This window comes from Bolinopsis microptera, chromosome 8 (genome assembly GCF_026151205.1).
Source record: "Bolinopsis microptera isolate Bmic1 chromosome 8, MBARI_Bmic_1.0, whole genome shotgun sequence".
In the NCBI taxonomy this organism is placed as follows: Eukaryota; Metazoa; Ctenophora; class Tentaculata; order Lobata; family Bolinopsidae; genus Bolinopsis; species Bolinopsis microptera.
Window position 1 is genome coordinate 15173377 of NC_087079.1, and position 19973 is coordinate 15193349.

Sequence of the window (19973 nt, forward strand, 5' to 3'; positions counted from 1 at the left end):
ACTAGCTTGCCCACTCTTGAGATCCTGACTCACTTGAATAAATAAACAAATAATTGTCCCAATATTCTCCATTGGTAGTTACAGTGGCGAAACGTACCCATGTTCGAACCTGACTTTTTATTGCAATTTTGAATTTTTGATTGTAGATTAATTCGTTATAATTTTATTTTAGCTAATGAACCCATGTCTGTTTGGTGAATCAGCTAACGATTATGAACTTTGCTCTGTCAAACCTTAGAGTGATATTGTTGTATTCTCTGCTGGTACATTTTGTGGATTGTGTAGACGAAGCAGCTAAAGAGGGAATTCTTCATGCATCCAGTTATGCAGTAAGTTTTTATAACTTATTCGCAAGTGAAGTCAATCCTTTAAATCGTTAAACATTTTTGGAGAATTCTCTCATAATTTGATATTATATAATTTTAATCATATTGTGATAATTTTTGCTTGTAGGACGCTTATGAAAAGTATTTGGCTGCATTTCAACAAGAAGATAAAACCGTCTATTTGGGATCACTGCACATAAGTCCTGAACAAAGAAAAGAAGTAGAAGAAAAAGAGTAATTAGTTTCGTCACTTGATTTTGTGATGGTACCCGAATTATATATGATGATCAATGATTTTGAATGGTAATGTGAATTTATTTTACTGATTAATCCAAAAGGTTTTGAAAACATTCATTTCAGGAAACGAAAACAGAACAAATTTATAAAAAGTCTTAAGCAATGTAACAAGCACAACAAGAACTTCAATGAGGGTTTATCAGGATACCTTCAAACTGTTAATCAGTTCACCGTCATGGTAATTAATTTGTAATCAAATCAATGTAGTTATTTACATAAAATAATGTAGTTCACTTCAGCTTCATATACTGTAAAGATTAGTGGGTTAAACAATAAGGCTTTTGATTTTACTTATTTAATTAAGACCGTACTTCAAATCAAACTGGCCAGATCATGATGATCCACGTGCTGAAGAATTCGTGAAACATCACAAGCTTTAAAAATATCTTAGCATTGATGCAAAGGAACTCCACTGTTATTTGCTGAAAAAATTTAAGATGCTATATTTTCAGGAGGACGACGAGAGAAAGATGTATACAGGATTAGTTATAAATTCAACTGAAATCAAAGAAGGACTAGGAGGTAGGGTTCTTCAGCTTTGCTTATCTTCAATTAAATAATTAAAAGCATTTCAGATCGTAATATCTGTTCAAGAATAAGTGTCGGACAGTCCTTATATCATTACCTAGTATGCAAATTGCAAGTACATTTCTGAGATGTTTAGATCAACGACTGCTGAGTAAAATCTTAATGTTAATAGGGGTGTTATTAGACTTTAATTTATTACTATTAAAGTCAGTGTTTGACAAACTTTAAAAGAAAAGCGATCAAAATTATGTTAGTGACGTAGCTTAGCCCTTTAATGATGGTACCGCATGTTAGTTACATACAGCCGGAGTCAATCTAATTATTGCCTACCTAGCTTACGATGATGAAATGTTAACATAATTCATAGGTGAATCTAAAAGAGTGAGAAGACAATCTTCGAAGCTGTTACGGAGCAGTCTTCCTCAATCTGTTGACTGGGTGGAAAAGGGGTATGTGACAAAAGTGAAGAACCAAGAAGTATGTGGCTCCTGTTGGGCATTTGGTGCGGTAAGTTCTTTAGCTTCCCCTAAAGTAAGGGGCTGCTGACTGTTGAAGTTTGACAAATATTGTTCAATATTCATTTAATTATACAATGCGAATCAAATAACTACATATTTAGAACCTTTAAATCCCTTCAACCAAAGTTTTCATGTTTCAATGCCTAGATGGTGCCGCTGGAATATGCATACAAGAAAATCACAAACAACCTTATATCACTCTCAGAACAGGTTTGATTAATGCTAAAAGAAAAATAATAAATATTAATATTATGTCTGAATTTTCAATAATTAATAATGCTGGATGATTTTCAAACAGCTATTCAAGATACAACATAGATTCAGTCGTTGTATCGCGTTAATACATATTTATTCATATATTATACATTTTCACAACGTTTTTGCTCTGAAAATGTATCTACGGCCTTTTCGCCTTTTAAATGCTTTCTTCAATATCTTCGTGTCGACTGTGATAGTTGCTAACTTATCAGTAATTTGTTATCTAAAATGCCAAAAGAAATATTTTGACATGGATAAGCTAAAATTAACTCTTAAATCGCGAAACAGGATGTCAGATAACCAGGGTCCAGGATATTAATTGATAATATAGTATTGCAGGAGTTGTTAGACTGTACTCCAGAGGGTTATGGTGGTAACCCTGACGGATGTGCAGGGAATTTCCCCGTCAATGCGTGGACTTTTGTATATGAGACTGGGAGTGTTCCCACAATGCGAGCATACCCCTACAAAAACAAGGATTTACCCTGCCGTAGTAGTCAACATACGAGTGTCATAGCGGATAAATTCAAACTTACCACTTACAAGCAAGTAAAGAGTAAGTTATAATTTAAGAGCTATTTGTGTTGGTTGTAGTGTCTACTATAGCTTTAATCACAGACATGTTTTCAGCGTAACGAAATCTCTGCTTTGTGTATCAACTATCAGCGTAAACGTGTTGTTCAAGTGGTCAAATTGATCGTTATGTAAAAATGAGTTTTGTTTCAGCTGTTGAAGAAACTATGGCTGGAATAGCACAGCACGGGCCGCTGGCGGTAGCTTTGTTTACTGGAAACGATTTCTTTACCTACGACAAGGGTAAGATGATTTACAAATTTAACATTGAAATTCCGCAATCTTTTCGAAGAATTGATGTTTTAAAAACTGTCTTAAAAGTTTGTTGGTGATATAACTGTTTTATGCAGGGGTTTATGACGGCTGTTCACAATATACCCAACCAAACCACGCTGTTGCAATGGTGGGTTATGATCCGACTACTTGGCTTATCAAAAACAGGTTAAATCAAATAGCATTTACTTATAAAGTTATAATGCAGTTAAGATGACAAGATGTAATGATAATATTTCCTCTGGAGCAGTCTCTCTGGTTTAAGTGCTTGTTCACTTCGTTCCTATAATCTAATCACGATTCAAATTTAATTCGTATTGTGAACATTTTACATTATGACATTCTATTTTCAGTTGGGGTGAAGTTTGGGGAGTAAAGGGTATGATGAGAATGAAGAGACGAAATGTCTGTGCATGCTTGGATTTTGCTTTTTACATTGGTAAGAAAGTTTAGATTAAAAAAGTAGGCTTATAATGTTGAAGCCTCTGATAACTGTATCATAGACATAAACCATGTCTCTCTGCGAATTCCCATCCAAATTTTCTTTCAGTGTTTGAGAAAGTCGCTGGTTACGTTCCGAAGAAAGATGGAAATGGTAAGATTACTGTTGATAAGGAATTTGGGTGATGATTAAATAAATATTTGCATTTTCTTGAGTGTCACGGATGTACACCAACACAAATACAGCATCATCATATTGTGTTATTCTTGAGGTCATCAGTCTGTCTCATCATTGCAAAATTATTGTAGACCTACGATACAAATGGTTCAAAGTTAGAATTCTACTCTGAAATTAAAATGTCATAGTTAAATGATAATTTCGTGCATTTTCGTTTGATCAATAATTGGTCCTTTTCGATCACGAAAGTCGAGGCAAAGTTCTGTCTTTCCTATTTTTTTTTCTTTAACTTGATTAGTAATTATTATGTCAAAACCTTTCTTCAACACTTTTTGAATTTGGAAAATTTGCCTTGAATTTTTCAATAAATGATTTTTCAGACGAATCACCGGAAACAAGATGTGAAGACAAAGCACAGGAGAGTAAATATGTGCACTGTGCTTATCGAAAAACCTTGGGACATTGTGAATCAAAAAAACTGATTATGGCCAAATATTGTGCAGATACTTGCAATCTGTGTGACTACAAGCCTCGGGGTGGTGGTGGTGGTGGTGGTGCTGGACAGAGACGTGGAGGTCGTCGAGGTGGAAGTGGAGGCAGAAGTCGCTACATGCCAAATAGACAAGGTGGGCGTAGTGGCTACAATAGAAGAGATGGCGGTAAAGGTGGCTACACACTTCCTCGTAGACTTAATAACCGTACACGGAGAAGGTAAGCTGGATAAGAGTTACTGAAGCTGTTGATACCTACTGATAGCGGAAGGACGGGTGCAGTCTGTAAGATGACATCTTACACTGTATGTGTGAAGAGTTTTAATCATATTTATTAAATCTGGTTATTTTTATCCAGTAAGAAACTGTAAGCACTGCTTGAAATGACTTTACAACTTGGACTCGACTAAAATTAGTCTTACTTTTCACTTCCGTAAGTGATCCATTGTGACCTACCTAAGCTATGTGACCTACCATTGTATAACATGATGGATAATTACTCTCATCCATTGATCATGATGATGTAAATTTTAAACATTTAGCCGTGTACCTTCAAAACATTTGTGATTTCATATGTACATATTTCAACTTTCAAGGAAACTGACAGTATTTTCATTCAACTTTCACCATTTGCTTCAATGCTCAACTCTTCATATATACGGGTGGCTCGGAATTCATTACCCGTACCGCACAAGCAACCCTTAAATAATCCGCATGATTCTGATAAGAATTTCACAAACATTTCAGAGCTTACAGAATATATATGTATGAGGCCAGCTTTCCCACAGGATTCTAACCAGCTTGCACGGAGAGCAGAACTTGATTTACTCCTCCAGGCCATTGTCGCAAAGTTTTATTATTTGTTTGATGAAATGAAGGAATTACTACCGTAGTGAACCTGACTCTAATAATGTCGCCAGAATTATATTTTAGCTAATGAACCTATGTCTGTTTGGTGAATCAGCTAACGATTATGAATTTGGATCTGTCAAACCTTAGAGTGATATTGTTGTATTCTCTGCTGGTACATTTTGTGGATTGTGTAGACGAAACAGCTAAAGAGGAAATTCTTCATGCATCCAGTTATGCAGTAAGTTTTTATCACTTATTCACAAGTGAAGTCAGTCATTTAAATCTTTAAACATTTTTGGAGAATTCTCTCATAATTTGATATTATATCATTTTAATCATTGTGATCATTTTTGCTTGTAGGACGCTTATGAAAAGTATTTGGCTGCATTTCAACAAGAAGATAAAACCGTCTATTTGGGATCACTGCACATAAGTCCTGAACAAAGAAAAGAAGTAGAAGAAAAAGAGTAATTAGTTTTGTCATTTGATTTTGTAATGGTAACCGAATTTTAAATGATGATAAGATTATTATTTTGTATGGTAATTTAACAGTATTAGTAATGCAATCTATAAGGTTTGTAAACATTATCATTTCAGGAAACGTAAACAGCGCAAGTTTATAAAAACTCTAAAACAAGTTAACAAGCACAACAAGAACTTCAATGAGGGTATTTCAGGATACCTTGAAACTGTTAATCAGTTCACCGTCATGGTAATTAAAGGGGGGGTGGGGTATGCTATATCGAGGTACCTGGTATAGAGAGGCACGGTATAGAGAGGTTATCAGGTTAGACTGTAGTAAATATTTGCTTAGATATTATTAAGTCAATTTCATTTGATGTGTAAAATACGTAATTTAGGCCTCATTTTATACAGAGTAATATTAACATTAAATCAGACTGGCCAGATTAATATTCTCCACCTTCTGACGGATCCATGAAACATCACTGAGCTCAAAAATATCTTAACATTGATGCAAAGGAACTGTTATTTTCTGCAAATAATTAAAGACGCTAATTTTCCAGGAGGACGACGAGAGAAAGATGTATACAGGATTTATTGCAAATTCAACTGAAAGAGAAGGTGGTAAGGTTTTTAAAGCATAGATTATCTTAAATTGAAGAATAATAGCAATTAAGCCCATGTTAAGTCAAGTCAGCGTTCGACTAACTTGTTAACATAATTCATAGGTGAATCTGTAAGAGTGAGAAGACAATCTTCGAAACTGTTACGGAGCAGTCTTCCTCAATCTGTTGACTGGGTGGAAAAGGGGTATGTGACAAAAGTGAAGGGCCAGAAAAAATGTGCCTCCTGCTGGGCATTCAGTGCAGTAAGCGTTTTCGCTATATTTAGGGGACAATTTCCCCCCTCTGGCCTGAACCGTTAATATTTAAAAGTTTACAATTTTAATTTTAGAACCTTAAAATTGTTAGAACCTCAAAATCCCGTCAACCCAAGTTTTCATGTTTCAACACCCAGATAGTGCCGCTGGAATATGTATACAAGAAAATCACAAAGAATCTTGTATCACTCTCAGAACAGGTTTGATTAATGCCAAACGTTTTTATGAGTGAAAAAACTCGTTAATATTCAGACTCAATTTAAATTTGATAAGGCTAAGTAAATGGATCACTTTGTTTTTTCCACTGTCTTTTTTGCTCTGATAACTGATCTATGGCCTTTTCGCCTTATGCCTTCTTCGATATCTTTGTGCCCACTATGATCTTTTCTTATCAGTTGTTTCAACCTTCAAGATCTTTAATCAAGGACCAGGATATCAGAAAATATGATTATATATTAGTAATTAGTTGTTCATAATAAGTTGTTAATAATACAACAATACAGGAGTTGGTGGACTGTACTCCAGAAGGGTATGGTGGCCCTCCTGACGGATGTAGCGGGAATTGGCCTACAAATGCGTGGAAATTTGTATACTATACTCAGAGCTTACCCACAATGAGAGCGTACCCCTACCAAAACCAGGATCTACCCTGCCGTTACAAACAACATGAGAATGCTATGGCTAATAAATTCAAAGTTACCAGTTACAAACAAGTGAAGAGTAAGTTTGAATTTCAGAGCTATATTTATAATTTGTATTGATTGTAGCTTTGTAGTGTCTACTCTAGCTTTTATCGCAGACATATTTTCAGCGGAACACAATCTCTGTCATCTGTGTTACAGTGTCCTTGTGATAAACTTGATTGTTTTGTTTCAGCTGTTGAAGAAGCTATGGCTGGAATAGCACAGCACGGGCCGCTGGCGGTAGCTTTGCGTGCTGCAAACGGTTTCTTTACCTACGACAAGGGTAGATTTAAAAAAATTGAAGATCAAGGTTCCCCAATCTTTTCGTAGGATTACTTTTTTAAGCTGTTTTAAAAGTTGTTCAGTGATCATTGTTTTATGCAGGGATTTATGACGGTTGCCCACAGTATAAATTCCCGAACCACGCTGTCGGAATAGTGGGTTACGATGCAGCCTCATGGCTTGTCAAAAACAGGTTAAATCAAAATATAACCTTTAGTATAGTATGTATTTTTTTTGAGAAAACAAATAGAATAATATATAACAATATAATTTACAACACTGTATATCGACAAGATATACACCAATTAATTCATCCATGGGACTCATATTTAGCTAAGCTTTGATACAAAGCATGTAAACTCAAAGTCGCTCTCACAACATAGTATGTGCTATGTTTACATTATACTACAATGTAGATGTACTGAAGGGGTATCCTAAGAAGATTCTTGATCTTTTGGCAAGGCCGATTTTCTTATAATATATTTTATTTGGGCTAGTTGCTATTAAAATGCAGTTAAGGCCAGAGGGGGGGGGGGTAAAAGTCGATTTTCCAGTTTTCACATATTTGATCAGAGCTGCTGGAGACGAACAAGAAGAAAAAAACCGGACCGAAATCTGACCTTGCGTTTTTAAGATATCGCGCGCCAAATATTGAGGTTTACATGTAATTACATGTAAAACTCTAACTTAAACTGTAAAAAGTTAAAAGTCCCTTAGTTGAGAATACTGGCCACACCCAGAAGCCGAAACTTGGCACAGTTGTTCCTTGGGCTGTCACCCACAATTCTATTGCACAGAATTTTGATATTTGCCTCTGTTCTCGAGATATGAGGTTAACTTTACCCCATTTTTCGAAAAATGTCGAATTTGGGGTAAAGTTAACCTCATATCTCGAGAACAGAGGCAAATATCAAAATTCTGTGCAATAGAATTGTGGGTGACAGCCCAAGGAACAACTGTGCCAAGTTTCAGCTTCTGCGTGTGGCCAGTATTCTCAACTAAGGGACTTTTAACTTTTTACAGTTTAAGTTAGAGTTTTACATGTAATTACATGTAAACCTCAATATTTGGCGCGCGATATCTTAAAAACGCAAGGTCAGATTTCGGTCCGGTTTTTTTCTTCTTATTCGTCTCCAGCAGCTCTGATCAAATATGTGAAAACTGGAAAATCGACTTTTACCCCCCCTCTGGCCTTAACATGTAATAATGCAACCAAACTTGCTAATTTCCTCTTATATTATAGACTCGTCATATTGCTGTTCAATGTTCATTTTGTTTCTTAAATCTAATCACGATTTAAATTCCATTTATATTGTAAACGTTATATTACGACTTTTCAGTTGGGGCGAGCAGTGGGGAGATAAGGGTTACATAAGATTAAAGCGCCGAAATGTCTGTGCGGTCTTGGACTTTGCTTATTATATAGGTAAGACAGTTTTAAAGAAGAGAGGATAAATTCTTAGAATTTTTAAAGTTGATGGGCTAGAATGCGATGGGCTTGAATAACTGTTGATATTCATACCCTATCAAACATTTCTTTCAGTTGTTGAGAAAGTCGCTGGTTATGTTTCGAAGAAAGATGGCAATGGTAAGATTACGGAAGCAGTGTGGTAAGATTAAGGAAGCAGGGTTACGATTAAATACATTTTTGCTCATTTTTGGGCGTCACGGATTCTTGAGGTCATCATTGCAAAATTCTTATAGACCTACGTTTAAGAACGACCACAAGTTAAACTCTACCTTGCAATAAAATTACAAAAGTAAAATGATAATTTTGCCCTGAAACACACAAAAAAGGAATGCTACTGCCACCAAATGTGAAAGAGAAATGCAATTAATGCAATGCAAGTAAAAATGCAGATGAGTAAATTGCGAAAAGTGATTAGAGAATAAGCGGAGCGGGCGGTAAATAAAAGCAAAATCTCAATAATAAAAAGTTTTTTAAAACAGTATTTTAAAAATCAGATTAATACATAATTGGTCCTTCTCGATCATAGAGGTCAAAGTTATTATCTGTTTAGTTTCTCTTTCTGAATTCTTTAATCATATTGCTGATTAATATTTATTATTATAGTATTATGTCGAAAGGTTTCTTGACGCCTTTTGAATTTGGAAAATTTGTATTAACTTGTTCAATAAAAAGTTAATTCAATAATTGAATTAAATAATTTTTTCAGACGAATCACCGCAAATAAGATGTAAGGATAAAGGGAAGGAGAGTGAAAATATGCACTGTGCTTATCTGAAAACCTTGGGAGATTGTGAATCAAAAAAACTGATTATGGCAAAATATTGTGCAGATACTTGCAATCTGTGTGACTATAAGCCTGGTGGTGGTGGTGGTGGTGGTGGTGGTGGTGGTGGTGGTGGTGGTGGTGGTGGTGGTGGTGGTGGTGGTGATGGTGGTGGTGGTGGTGGTGGTGGTGGTGGTGGTGGTGGTGGTGGTGGTGGTGGTGGTGGTGGACGGAGACGTGGACGTGGACGTGGACGTGGACGTGGACGTGGTGGACGTCGACGTGGTCGAGGTGGTAGTGGGGGTGGAAGTGGTGGTCGAGGTCGCAGACGAGGTGGTAACAAATAACTTGGAGGGAGCGGTGTCGAAGGTGGCTCCTATGGCCAAGATGGATGGAACAATTTGAATAGCGGTAGAGGTGACTACACGCTAGTGACCGTACACAGAGGAGGTAAGCTGGATAAGCTGCTGATATCTATTGATAGCGGAAGAACGGGTACAGTCTGTAAGATGTATGTGTGGAGAGTTTTATACATATTTATTAAATCTGGTTATTTTAACCTAGTAAAATATTTTGAACACTACTCGAAAATGACTTTACTATCGACATGAACTGGATTTAAGTAAATCTGTAATTCTTTTCTCTTCGTAATTTACCCATACCTTAGTTCCCAAAAATTTGTGTGCCATTATATTGAGCACAATTTATTTGAGCCCGAAAAATTTGGGCAGAAAATTTGAACTCATTTGGGCGACCGAAAATTTGGGCACAAATTCTTCGAAAAATGAACGATTTTCCACTAAAATCATCTACAGCCCCTGGACATATCTATCAATGGGCTGGCTAAGAAATTGATGCGCAATAAGTACGAAGATTGGTACGAGAAAAACATAGTGTGTCAGCTCAATGGAGGAGTTTCATCAGACAATGTGAAAATTTATTTAAAAGGGAGGCCAGATGACATAAGGAAAGGCTTTGAGAAGTCGGGTATAACTGATGCTTGTAGATCAGACTTTACGGTGGATGATAATCCATTTGCAGATCTTGTTTAAATCTCTAGCTATCCTTACCTCTAGCCATTTGTTTTATTAGTACCTGTTAGCTATTCCAGTTATTTCTATTCATTTAAAATATAAGCCTTTTTACTTGGTCAAGCCATGAATGACAGATTAGAAAACTAAAATTTCAAATATAATTTCACTTGGATACGAAGAAAAAGCCATCTTTCTATAGATTTCAGGGCCACAGGCCAAATGCCAAAAGTTTGGTTACCAAAAAATTTAGCAGACGGAAAAGATTTATGCAATAAATTTGGTCTGCAAAAAATTTGGGCGAGAGGCCCGCTCAAATTTTTTGTTGCCCAAATTTTTGGGAATTAAGGTAGCATATTATGATCATTCATTCTTATCCATTGAACAGACACATAGTGCAGGTTTATTGTCAACATTCAGCCATCCATTTAACGCGCATAAATTATTTTCAACATTTAGGAATGCATTTTTGAAAAATGGTTTGATTCTATATGTCCAGCTTTCAAGGAAACTAACAGAATTTTCATTCAAATTTCAATATTTGTTTAGGTCTCTGTCTTAAATCATATCATACTATCGTAACCTTATTTTAAGAAATTTCACTGAACAGTTCTGTCAAATCATTCAATCATAATTTCTCATATCCTTCTTCTCAAAATACAAATTCCACAGCGAATGGAATGTATAAGTCACCTCATTCACCACTTCACAGTTCATGCTGCGCACATTCCATGTCAGTTGTCACTGAAGAGAAATCTTTGCTGTAAGAAATATACTTAAATGCAGTATTCGCATCAGATTCCTAATCGTGTAATGTTATGTTCCATCGTTTGAATACATACGATTAAATTTCAATGACATTGACTACTATAGTTCAATCATAATCCTATTTAACTCAGTTTAAATATTGTTCCTTACTGATGCTGCATCTAATCGGGACATCAGAACTTAATGTGGATACATCACAGGAGCAATGCAGTGTAATATTCAATTTCAAGCTTGAACGATTTTGAATTTCAGAGCTACATTATTTCTTCAGACAGATTTTCAGAAATCTTGTCTCTGATGGGGTGATATTATAGAGGTAATTTCAATGCTAGATCATGTTGAAATAATCAAACTTTTCACAAGAATCGGGAAAATAAAGTTTCAACTAGCGAAATCTTTTTAGAGAGTGCTCACATGCTTTTACGATGATTGCTAACATTCGACTAAAATCTATTTCAGAAAGGTACGGTGTGTCAAAGAAGTGGAAATATACGGTAGCACTCTGTTCGGAGTTATGAGTTGAGTACCACTAATTAAGGTTAGTGTTTTAACTGCCTCAATACTTGAACATTTTATATTTATGAAGGAGCAATGAGCTTACAGACAAAATTGACTGTGTCGGCAAATCAATATTGTTACGTGTGTTTGAGTTGCTTTTTTTCATAGTTTCATTCATTGGACAGTACTCTCCTTTGGATGAAATGCTGGAATCGTGCCAGGTTTCAGACACAGCGATTCGAATACATCAACGGACTCCGTATTTACCATCTCCAATAAAAAGTGAGCATGATGACATACCAGCAGAATGTACGGAGTTTAAAGAACAAATTGACAGTTGCTATGAGGAAATTGTACACTGGAAAAAGAATATTTTTGAGCCCCCAACATGTAAGATAGGGAGGCAATTTGTAAAGGAATTATCTACGTGGCTTGAACATTTTAATATAGGATCAGTTTATCAGTGTTCATCAATCAAAACATTTATTGTCCTTCCTGCTCTGCTTCTGCAAAAGCCATCCGCAAAAAGTAAAAAAGCTGAACATAAAGTCCTGTTGAAAAAACGGTTAGAATTATGGAGGCAGGGGAATATTTCTGCACTTATGAGGGAAGCAAGAACTATACAACGACAACTAGCGAGGAGCTCTCGGAAGCAAGAAAAGGATTGTGCGAGAAAATTTGCCAACCTCATGTTTGAAGGGAAAGTCAGCTCTGCGGTGCGCATGTTGTGTGATAACGATAACAAAGGAATACTAGAAATGTCTACAGAGACTATGGACCAGCTATTGAAGAAGCATCCAGAACCAATGCCTATAGTGGAGAATAGTTTACTTTTTGGACCGATCGAGGAAATAGAAGAATCGTTGTTTTATAATATAGACGAGACAATGGTATTTAGGGCGGCAAAATTTACTAACGGTTCTGCTGGACCATCACAAACTGATGCTGATTTTTTTAGATTCATTTTGACGCATAAGAATTTTAAAGAAGAGGGAAAGAAACTGAGAGATGAGATTGCTAAGTTTGCAAGGTTGATCGCGTCAAAACCGTATAATCCTGATCTGTTGGACTCCTACGTTAACAGTAGACTCATCCCGCTTAACAAGTGCCCAGGGGTGAGGCCAATAGGAATAGGGGAAACTTTTAGACGAATAGTGGGAAAATGTTTGAGTTGGGAATTGAAAACAGCGATCCAAGTTGCTGCTGGACCACTGCAGGTTTGTACAGGACTAAAAAGTGGATCGGAAGCGGCAGTACATTACATGCGGGAGCAATTCGAAACAGAATCTGCAGAAGCAGTGATTTTAGTTGACGCCAGTAACGCTTTTAATTCTGTTAACAGACAAGCTCTCTTACACAACGTGAGAGTACTATGCCCGGAGTTGAGCATGATTGCAATCAACATGTACCGGAAACCATGCCGGCTATTTGTTGGGGGAGCTGAAATCCCGAGTCGGGAGGGTACAACCCAGGGCGATAACCTGGCAATGTCGCTTTTTGCCATTGCAACTCTACCAGTACTACGGAAATTAGAAGATCACGAAAAAGTGGCACAAGTATGGTTAGCAGATGACGCCACAGGAGTGGGTACTCTTCACGCACTTTTAGGATGGTGGAAAGATATCATTGAAGAAGGACTTAAGTATGGCTACTTCGTGAACCAGGAGAAATCTTGCTTAATCCTAAAAAATCCTGAACATTTACATACAGCTCAGGAAATATTTTCCGATTGCAATATAGATATCAGAATAGATGGTCAAAGGCATTTAGGAGCTGTGCTGGGGACGCCTGAATTCAAGGATACCTACATTAACAACCTTGTATGTGAGTGGAGTGATATGCTAAAAAAATTAGTACAGTTTGCCAAATCACAGCCTCAGGCAGCCTACGCTTGTTTTACGCACGGTGTCCGCCACAAATTTACATATTTTATGAGGACACTAGATATCAGCTCTTATATGGGCCCTCTTGACAAAATAATCACTCATGAGCTTATTCCAACTATATTTGGTTGTCCAGTATCTCCTATACACCGAGAGCTTATGTCATTACCATTAAAGAACGGAGGTATGGGAATGCCACAGTTGGAGTATCTAGCGAAAAGAGAACATGCTGCATCGCTTTTGGTAACCCGGGGACTGGTAAATTCCATGAAAGGAAAATCTCTTGCTACAACTGACACGGAATCGAGAGATGAGCTTCAAGATATGTTAAAACAGCGTGTTTTGGAATATAAAGAACAACAAGAGGAGATACTTAAAAAGGTTGACAAGAAGACTGCAAGGATTTTGGAGCAGATTAGCGAACCAGGGAGCTCAAATTGGCTCTCATGTCTACCACTAAGAAAACATGGTTTCGTTCTAAATAAATCTGAATTTAGGGATTCTATCAGATTGCGATACAACTTAGATCTGGATCGTTTACCTTCACACTGTCCATGTGGAAAAACGTTTGATGTGAACCATTCTCTAAATTGCCATCTTGGTGGCTACATCATTATCAGACACAACGAAATTAGGGATTTTTTAGGAGGCTTGTTGAAGACGGTTTGCTCGGACGTGGAAGTTGAACCTCAGCTTCAAGAACTAGAAGGAGAGCAGTTCACGAGGTCTTCGACACTTACGGGTGACCAGGCGAGACCGGATATAAAAGCTCGTGGTTTCTATAGGGCAGGCCAAGTGGCTTTTTTCGATGTTAAGGTAATTAATCCTAATTCTAATTCCTACCTTCAACATTCGACAAAGAAAGTCATGGAGAATGCCGAGAAACAGAAATCCAGATGTTACAACGAAAGGATTTTAAATGTAGAGCACGGATCATTTGCTCCATTAATCTACTCAGTGACGGGTGGCATGGGACCGCAGGCTAAGACGTTCGAGAAACTACTATGCAATAAACTTGCATATAAACAAAAACAGAATTACAACGATATTATTAATTATTATCGGTGTAAGTTATCTTTTTTAATTAGAAAAATGATTTTATTATGTATAAGAGGATCTAGAAAAACCTCAAATAGAACTGTAGAATTATCTAACATGGATGATTTAGAATTTAACTCTTTCGAATCGAAAGTTAATTAATTTTTTCGGTCCCATGGACTGGTTTTTATTTTTGACAATGATGATATTCATTATATATAACCTGTAATACTATTCTGTATATATCTAATTTCGTTTTCCAAAAAAAAAAAACTGTGTCGGCGAAATGGCCCAAACTTTTAACGTAGCGCGCGGTAGCAGAATTGTAATTAAACGAATAATTATTGTATCGACCATGACATAAATGTTCCGCGCGCTATAATGATGCGATAATGCACGCATATATTATGTGGGTATAGCATTTTATAACAAAATAATAAAGCGTTTGGTCCAAATTTTTCAACCAGACACCACTGTTGCAATTTATCGATTCATTAACCTCGTGTTAGAAATTAGCCGCATTCCTCAATCCTTAGACATCGTTATTTAGGAAAATATCACTGCAGATGACTCATGACTGGAAATTGTCTTACCATTTGGCATTTCATTTGATAAGATGCATTTAGATCCAGTTCTTGAGAGTTGAGACGAGAACCTGCGGATTAGATATTCGTGGTCACACTCAAGTGATCGAAATTGAAGACATGATTCCGATACAGGCACACTTTTTCAATCCCCCGCAAATATTTTAATCATTCCAACGTAGACAATAGGCATTTTTGAATCAGGTTAATGAACTATGAACACCATATTATTCTCTTTCTTCCAGCCAGCCGCAGGTAACGTTTCAATTTCAGACATCTCCGTACGCAACTTAAGGGGGGGGGGGGGGGGGGGTTCACCCTGATTTTTTTGTGAAACTTGTTTTCGAGATAGCAGTTGACCAACAAACTAAGACCGGTGACCGAACTTTTGAGGGGGTCCCGGACCCCAACCGCCAAACGGTGCCCGCGGGGCAGCCACGCCCATATTTTGTCCAAATTAGGCCCAATTTAGCCAAATACCCTGAACATACCCAAAGCCCAGATTTTAGGTGCTCTACTTGTAGCTAGTGGTCCCTTGAACCCGTATATGAATTTTCATCAAGATTGGACAAAAATTGGCTGAGTTATGAGCCAAAAACCATATGACCATATTTGGGCATACGCACCAATTTTGATCGATTTTGGCCCATAAATTTATCAAATATCAATATTTTTGAATGAAACCAACTTTATATGGAAGGTAAGCCTATACTACACATTCTCTATGAATATCAGCTCAATATCTACCTAACTGTGGATTTTGTGTTCAAATAATCGCAAAAAATGATCAAAATTGCCCACATCTCAGTTCGCGATATTTGCAAAACTGACTTCGCTCAAAACAATAGAACTCAATAGGGTTTCAATATTTTTACATGAAATTTTCAGAATCAACGTAGAATCGCATTTCGACCTTAAGTTTTGGGACAGAATTTTGAGTTAGGCCTTTAAAAAAATTTGGCGGCCAAATTCTGAAAAATGCCCGCCAAATTTTGGAATTTGGCCGGACAAAATATGGGCGTGGCTGCCCCGCGGGCACCGTTTGGCGGTTGGGGTCAAGGACCCCCTCAAAAGTTCGGTCACCGGTCCTAGTTTGTTGGTCAACTGCTATCTCGAAAACAAGTTTCACAAAATAATCAGGGTGAACCCCCCCCCCCCCCTTAAAAGAAATGTTTTCCAATTCTTGCATCGGTTCATGATTGAAGTCGCCCTTATTTGGACTTTGGTTGTTGCATGTTTAGGCCACGGCCATTAAAGTAAAAGCAATTTCTTCGAAGAGGTTTGCCTTGCGTTACCAGTCTTACGTTTAATTCCCTAAGAGAATTTCTTCACCCAAAGGAATTCGCGCCATTTGCAGTTCGATGATATGAATCTTGGTTTTGGTTGTTCGTTGTACCGCTCGGATTACAGTCTAAGGTTTCACTCTTTGTATGGTATTAAGATAGGGTTCTAATTTGTTTGAATTTATCTCCGAAAATTCAAAATTTGTATTGTACTGCAAATGATATTATTTTATACTGTCAACTGTCAAGTAGGTATATTTAGGCCTTTTGTTTGCTATAACATAAATTCGTTTCATTGAGAAAGTATAGCGTACAGATATCATACAGGTTTAAACTTTGTTTCACAGGGCATGTATCAAGATGTAACGTTCATTACGATCTGCCTTCTTATCTTGACCATATCATCTGCTGAAGATAATTGTTCAGATAGCTATGTAAGTTTGATTCTCTCGACTTCACTGTATTAATGCTTTTCAAACAAAGTTACAGCGAATTCTTCATCATGTAGTGGATTCCATCACGTTACATTACATAATTCTTAATAAATGTAATAGATTTGTAGTGTTGTAATTAGTTTACAGATTAGTATATCTTATCTTTGACTGTGTCTGGCAGTGATTTCAACTATTGGCCTTTTTAAATATCATCTGTGTGTCCTACCTGTGAACAAAACTTTTGAACTAACGTCATCTTGTTAATCTCCATAATGTATAATTGAGGGCCTGATAGGTTATTTCTCCGGCAAATACACAATGTTAACATCCCCAGAGGACAGTGTACACGGAGTGTAATGAGGAGGGTACGGAGAGGTGGAAAGTTACCGTATCTGAGAACTCCAGCTGCACACCTCCTTCTCCTGTTAGAGTTGCTAGCTGTGGTGAGGCTCACCTTTTTAACTCTTCATATTATCTAGAATGTTTTATATTAAAAGTATTTGTGCAGTGGTGATGAAGTTTACCTTAATTTGTTGTAAAATGTTCCATTATCTACGATTAGTGCAGATGCAAATGATGTTATGTGTATTGTGTTGTTTCAAATTTTGTACATAAAATTAACTTTTTTTTTTCAGATCAGACCTGTCCAAGTGGAGAGGTACTAGACAACTTTTCCAATTGTACAAAATGTGGAGTTGGAACTTATAGTCCCGGTATGAACGATTAATTAATAGGGCATCTTTAATGTGTTGGTGTATATTGGACCCAGTTAAAAATATCAAGTATAGAATAGACATAGACAGTGTGGATATAAAGGCACGGACAAGTCTTTTGAGGTAAACAATTATTTCTCACCGTTTCAGGAGACAGCAAGATTATTAGTACATTGGATCCCAAAATCTATCCAGATATAAGCTTCTTGACCAGCAAAATTAATCAGAACGATAAAAGCTGTCCAGAAATCAGGTTTACACTTAAATCAAAATTTTTCTCTCTACACTTCTCTCTGTTTATAAAGTTATTATATATTAAATCTTGACCCAAGTTTATTTTATCTTACGTTCACAGTCGTTAACAATCGAAACAAGAACTCCTGCGGACCCGTTTAAACAGACTTTATATTCTACTGCTGAGAATTCTTTTTGCATTGTTACGTCGTAACTCCATCTCATATTTCACATCCAAACATTACTGACTGCTAGCAATTATCAAATCTTCTCATGGTTAACTTTTCCAGTCTACCTGAAACTCTGAAATATAGAAGTCCCAGAAGTGTGCGAATAGATGTGTATAATTACGATTTTTAGTACATACATCTGAATTGGATCACAGCTCAATTTACTAGCAGTATGTAATGTAGCCACTAGCCAGCCGCAAAGACAACTCTGGGAATGAACATCAAAATGAATATTAATTAATTAGTGTTCTCGAAATAATTAGTACGGCGTCTCGTTGACCTGAAATCCTAATTACATATCATGACTCTAATTATGTTGAGTTTTGACTTTCGATTTCACACCCTCTCGCGAATAATGTTTTCCGTAAGGTAGAAAACTCAAACTGTGATAAGAGATTGATCATTTGTGCCACCGAGAATGATGAGATTATGACGTGTTGATAAGATAAGACTGCATCATGATCCTCAGGTCCAGGTCATTCTGTCATATACAGCTGTAATTCGGAACACGACAAGAGGCATCAGTTCATTTCAAGCTGGGAGCTGTCTTAGATTGATTTTACTTATGGATCAGAGTAACTCCTATTTATCGTGCATTATAGTTATACACACATTAAATTACATATGTATCTTTTAAATGAATCATTAATTTTGATGTGCTAGCGTGGGAAATTTCGCGAAATATGAATACTGATAGTGATTGATAGTTCAATAACTCGGAATAACTTAGAACCAACGGGTAATTACTAATTAGTTCCACTATATAGTATATAATAAGTATATAAAATCATGCAAGCAATCAATTCAACTCTTAAACGGTGGTATCAGAATATCAGATAGAACAGTCCGGTATAATAACTAAAAAGGAGAATTTGGTAAATCAAGAGAAGGAAATGTTTATCGAAGGTATTTATTGCTGTCTCTCCGACAAATACAAAAAAACCAGATTCTGAGATTCTCTTCTACCAACAGGGAATATTGCCCAATAATTCGGTTAAATCTGTTTTAATATGGATAAATACTGTACTCCTGACTTCTGATATAAACCCGCTTATATTAGCCGTCGGGTCTAGGCCTAGTAGACTTACATTTTCTGTTTCCTTGCGTAATGTCTCTTTTAGCGGTATCCTGAGTTGCAGTACTACTGAAGTTAAGATCTCTTAAAGGTTCAATCTGAGTACCACGCAGCCTACTCCACCAATACGCTGAGAATCTCCTGATATACTTATTAAAACTGGCGCTGGTGAAATAATACAGGATAGGATTACACATAGTGTTCAGATAGTTCACATAAAGAACTCCCGCGTAAACCTGGGCTATCACGTGATCACGATACTTCTCAGCAGGAGTCAGTTTTAGAATATTAGCCAGGATAATGTAGAATAGATACGGTACGAAGGATACCAAGAACATGATTCCCACGCTTAGGATTAACATGATGCTCTGTTTCTGTAGCACTCGAACCTTCCTTAAAAACACGTACAACCAGAGAGTGCAGATGATGACAACGAGGAAGGGAAGGAGGACGAATAAGACTGTAGTTAGATTGTCCAGTAACATCCACAGACTCACCAGTCGTGAGCCCCGCCAGGACAATATACACCTGGTTGAGATTCTGTTAAACTGAATGTTGGAGATATGGGACATTTTCATATCAGAATTCATTAATTTTTGTTATTCTCAGACAACTCGTTAAATGGTCTATCACTTGACGGTTTACGAATCCCTAGTCAGGGTTACCAGTCTCTCTAAACAATAGTGATCAGTGTAACACCTACCTGTAAGATCTGGTGTCGAAGAGAGGTGTCTTCTCCCCCACAATCAGATGCTCAACAGCAGGAACCAGTCCACAAACCCACGCTAACAAACTTATCACATGACCCGTCGTCCCGCTTCTTTCCAGCGACTTCAGGGGTTTCAGCAGTACTAGCAACTTGTTGGCAGTCATCGCTGACACGATTATAGAACTGATTATTGGAAAAGAAGCTGGATATAGCTGGA

The 19973-nt window shown here is 36.9% G+C and overlaps 2 protein-coding genes across 2 annotated transcripts in view; both read left to right on the forward strand.

Annotated features, from left to right (window-relative positions):
* The first annotated feature begins 162 nt into the window (after window positions 1-162).
* Window positions 163-9623, forward strand: LOC134820185 (procathepsin L-like). Its single transcript, XM_063830407.1, has 12 exons — window positions 163-329; window positions 454-560; window positions 687-801; window positions 1076-1145; window positions 1519-1658; window positions 1817-1879; window positions 2267-2483; window positions 2654-2743; window positions 7145-7235; window positions 8383-8468; window positions 8586-8630; window positions 9220-9623. Exons 1-12 carry the CDS (start codon window positions 213-215, stop codon window positions 9621-9623), a joined length of 1545 nt encoding a protein of 514 aa, XP_063686477.1. The 5' UTR covers window positions 163-212.
* Window positions 9521-19973, forward strand: part of LOC134819352 (endosome/lysosome-associated apoptosis and autophagy regulator family member 2-like) — a 39901-nt gene continuing 29448 nt past the window's right edge. Inside the window, exons 1-7 of the mRNA XM_063829276.1 lie at window positions 9521-11070; window positions 11276-11391; window positions 11535-11613; window positions 16709-16795; window positions 17130-17238; window positions 17431-17508; window positions 17659-17761. Coding sequence (XP_063685346.1) covers window positions 16712-16795; window positions 17130-17238; window positions 17431-17508; window positions 17659-17761 — 374 coding nt within the window. The 5' untranslated portion in view covers window positions 9521-11070; window positions 11276-11391; window positions 11535-11613; window positions 16709-16711. The remainder of the gene's footprint in view (window positions 11071-11275; window positions 11392-11534; window positions 11614-16708; window positions 16796-17129; window positions 17239-17430; window positions 17509-17658; window positions 17762-19973) is intronic.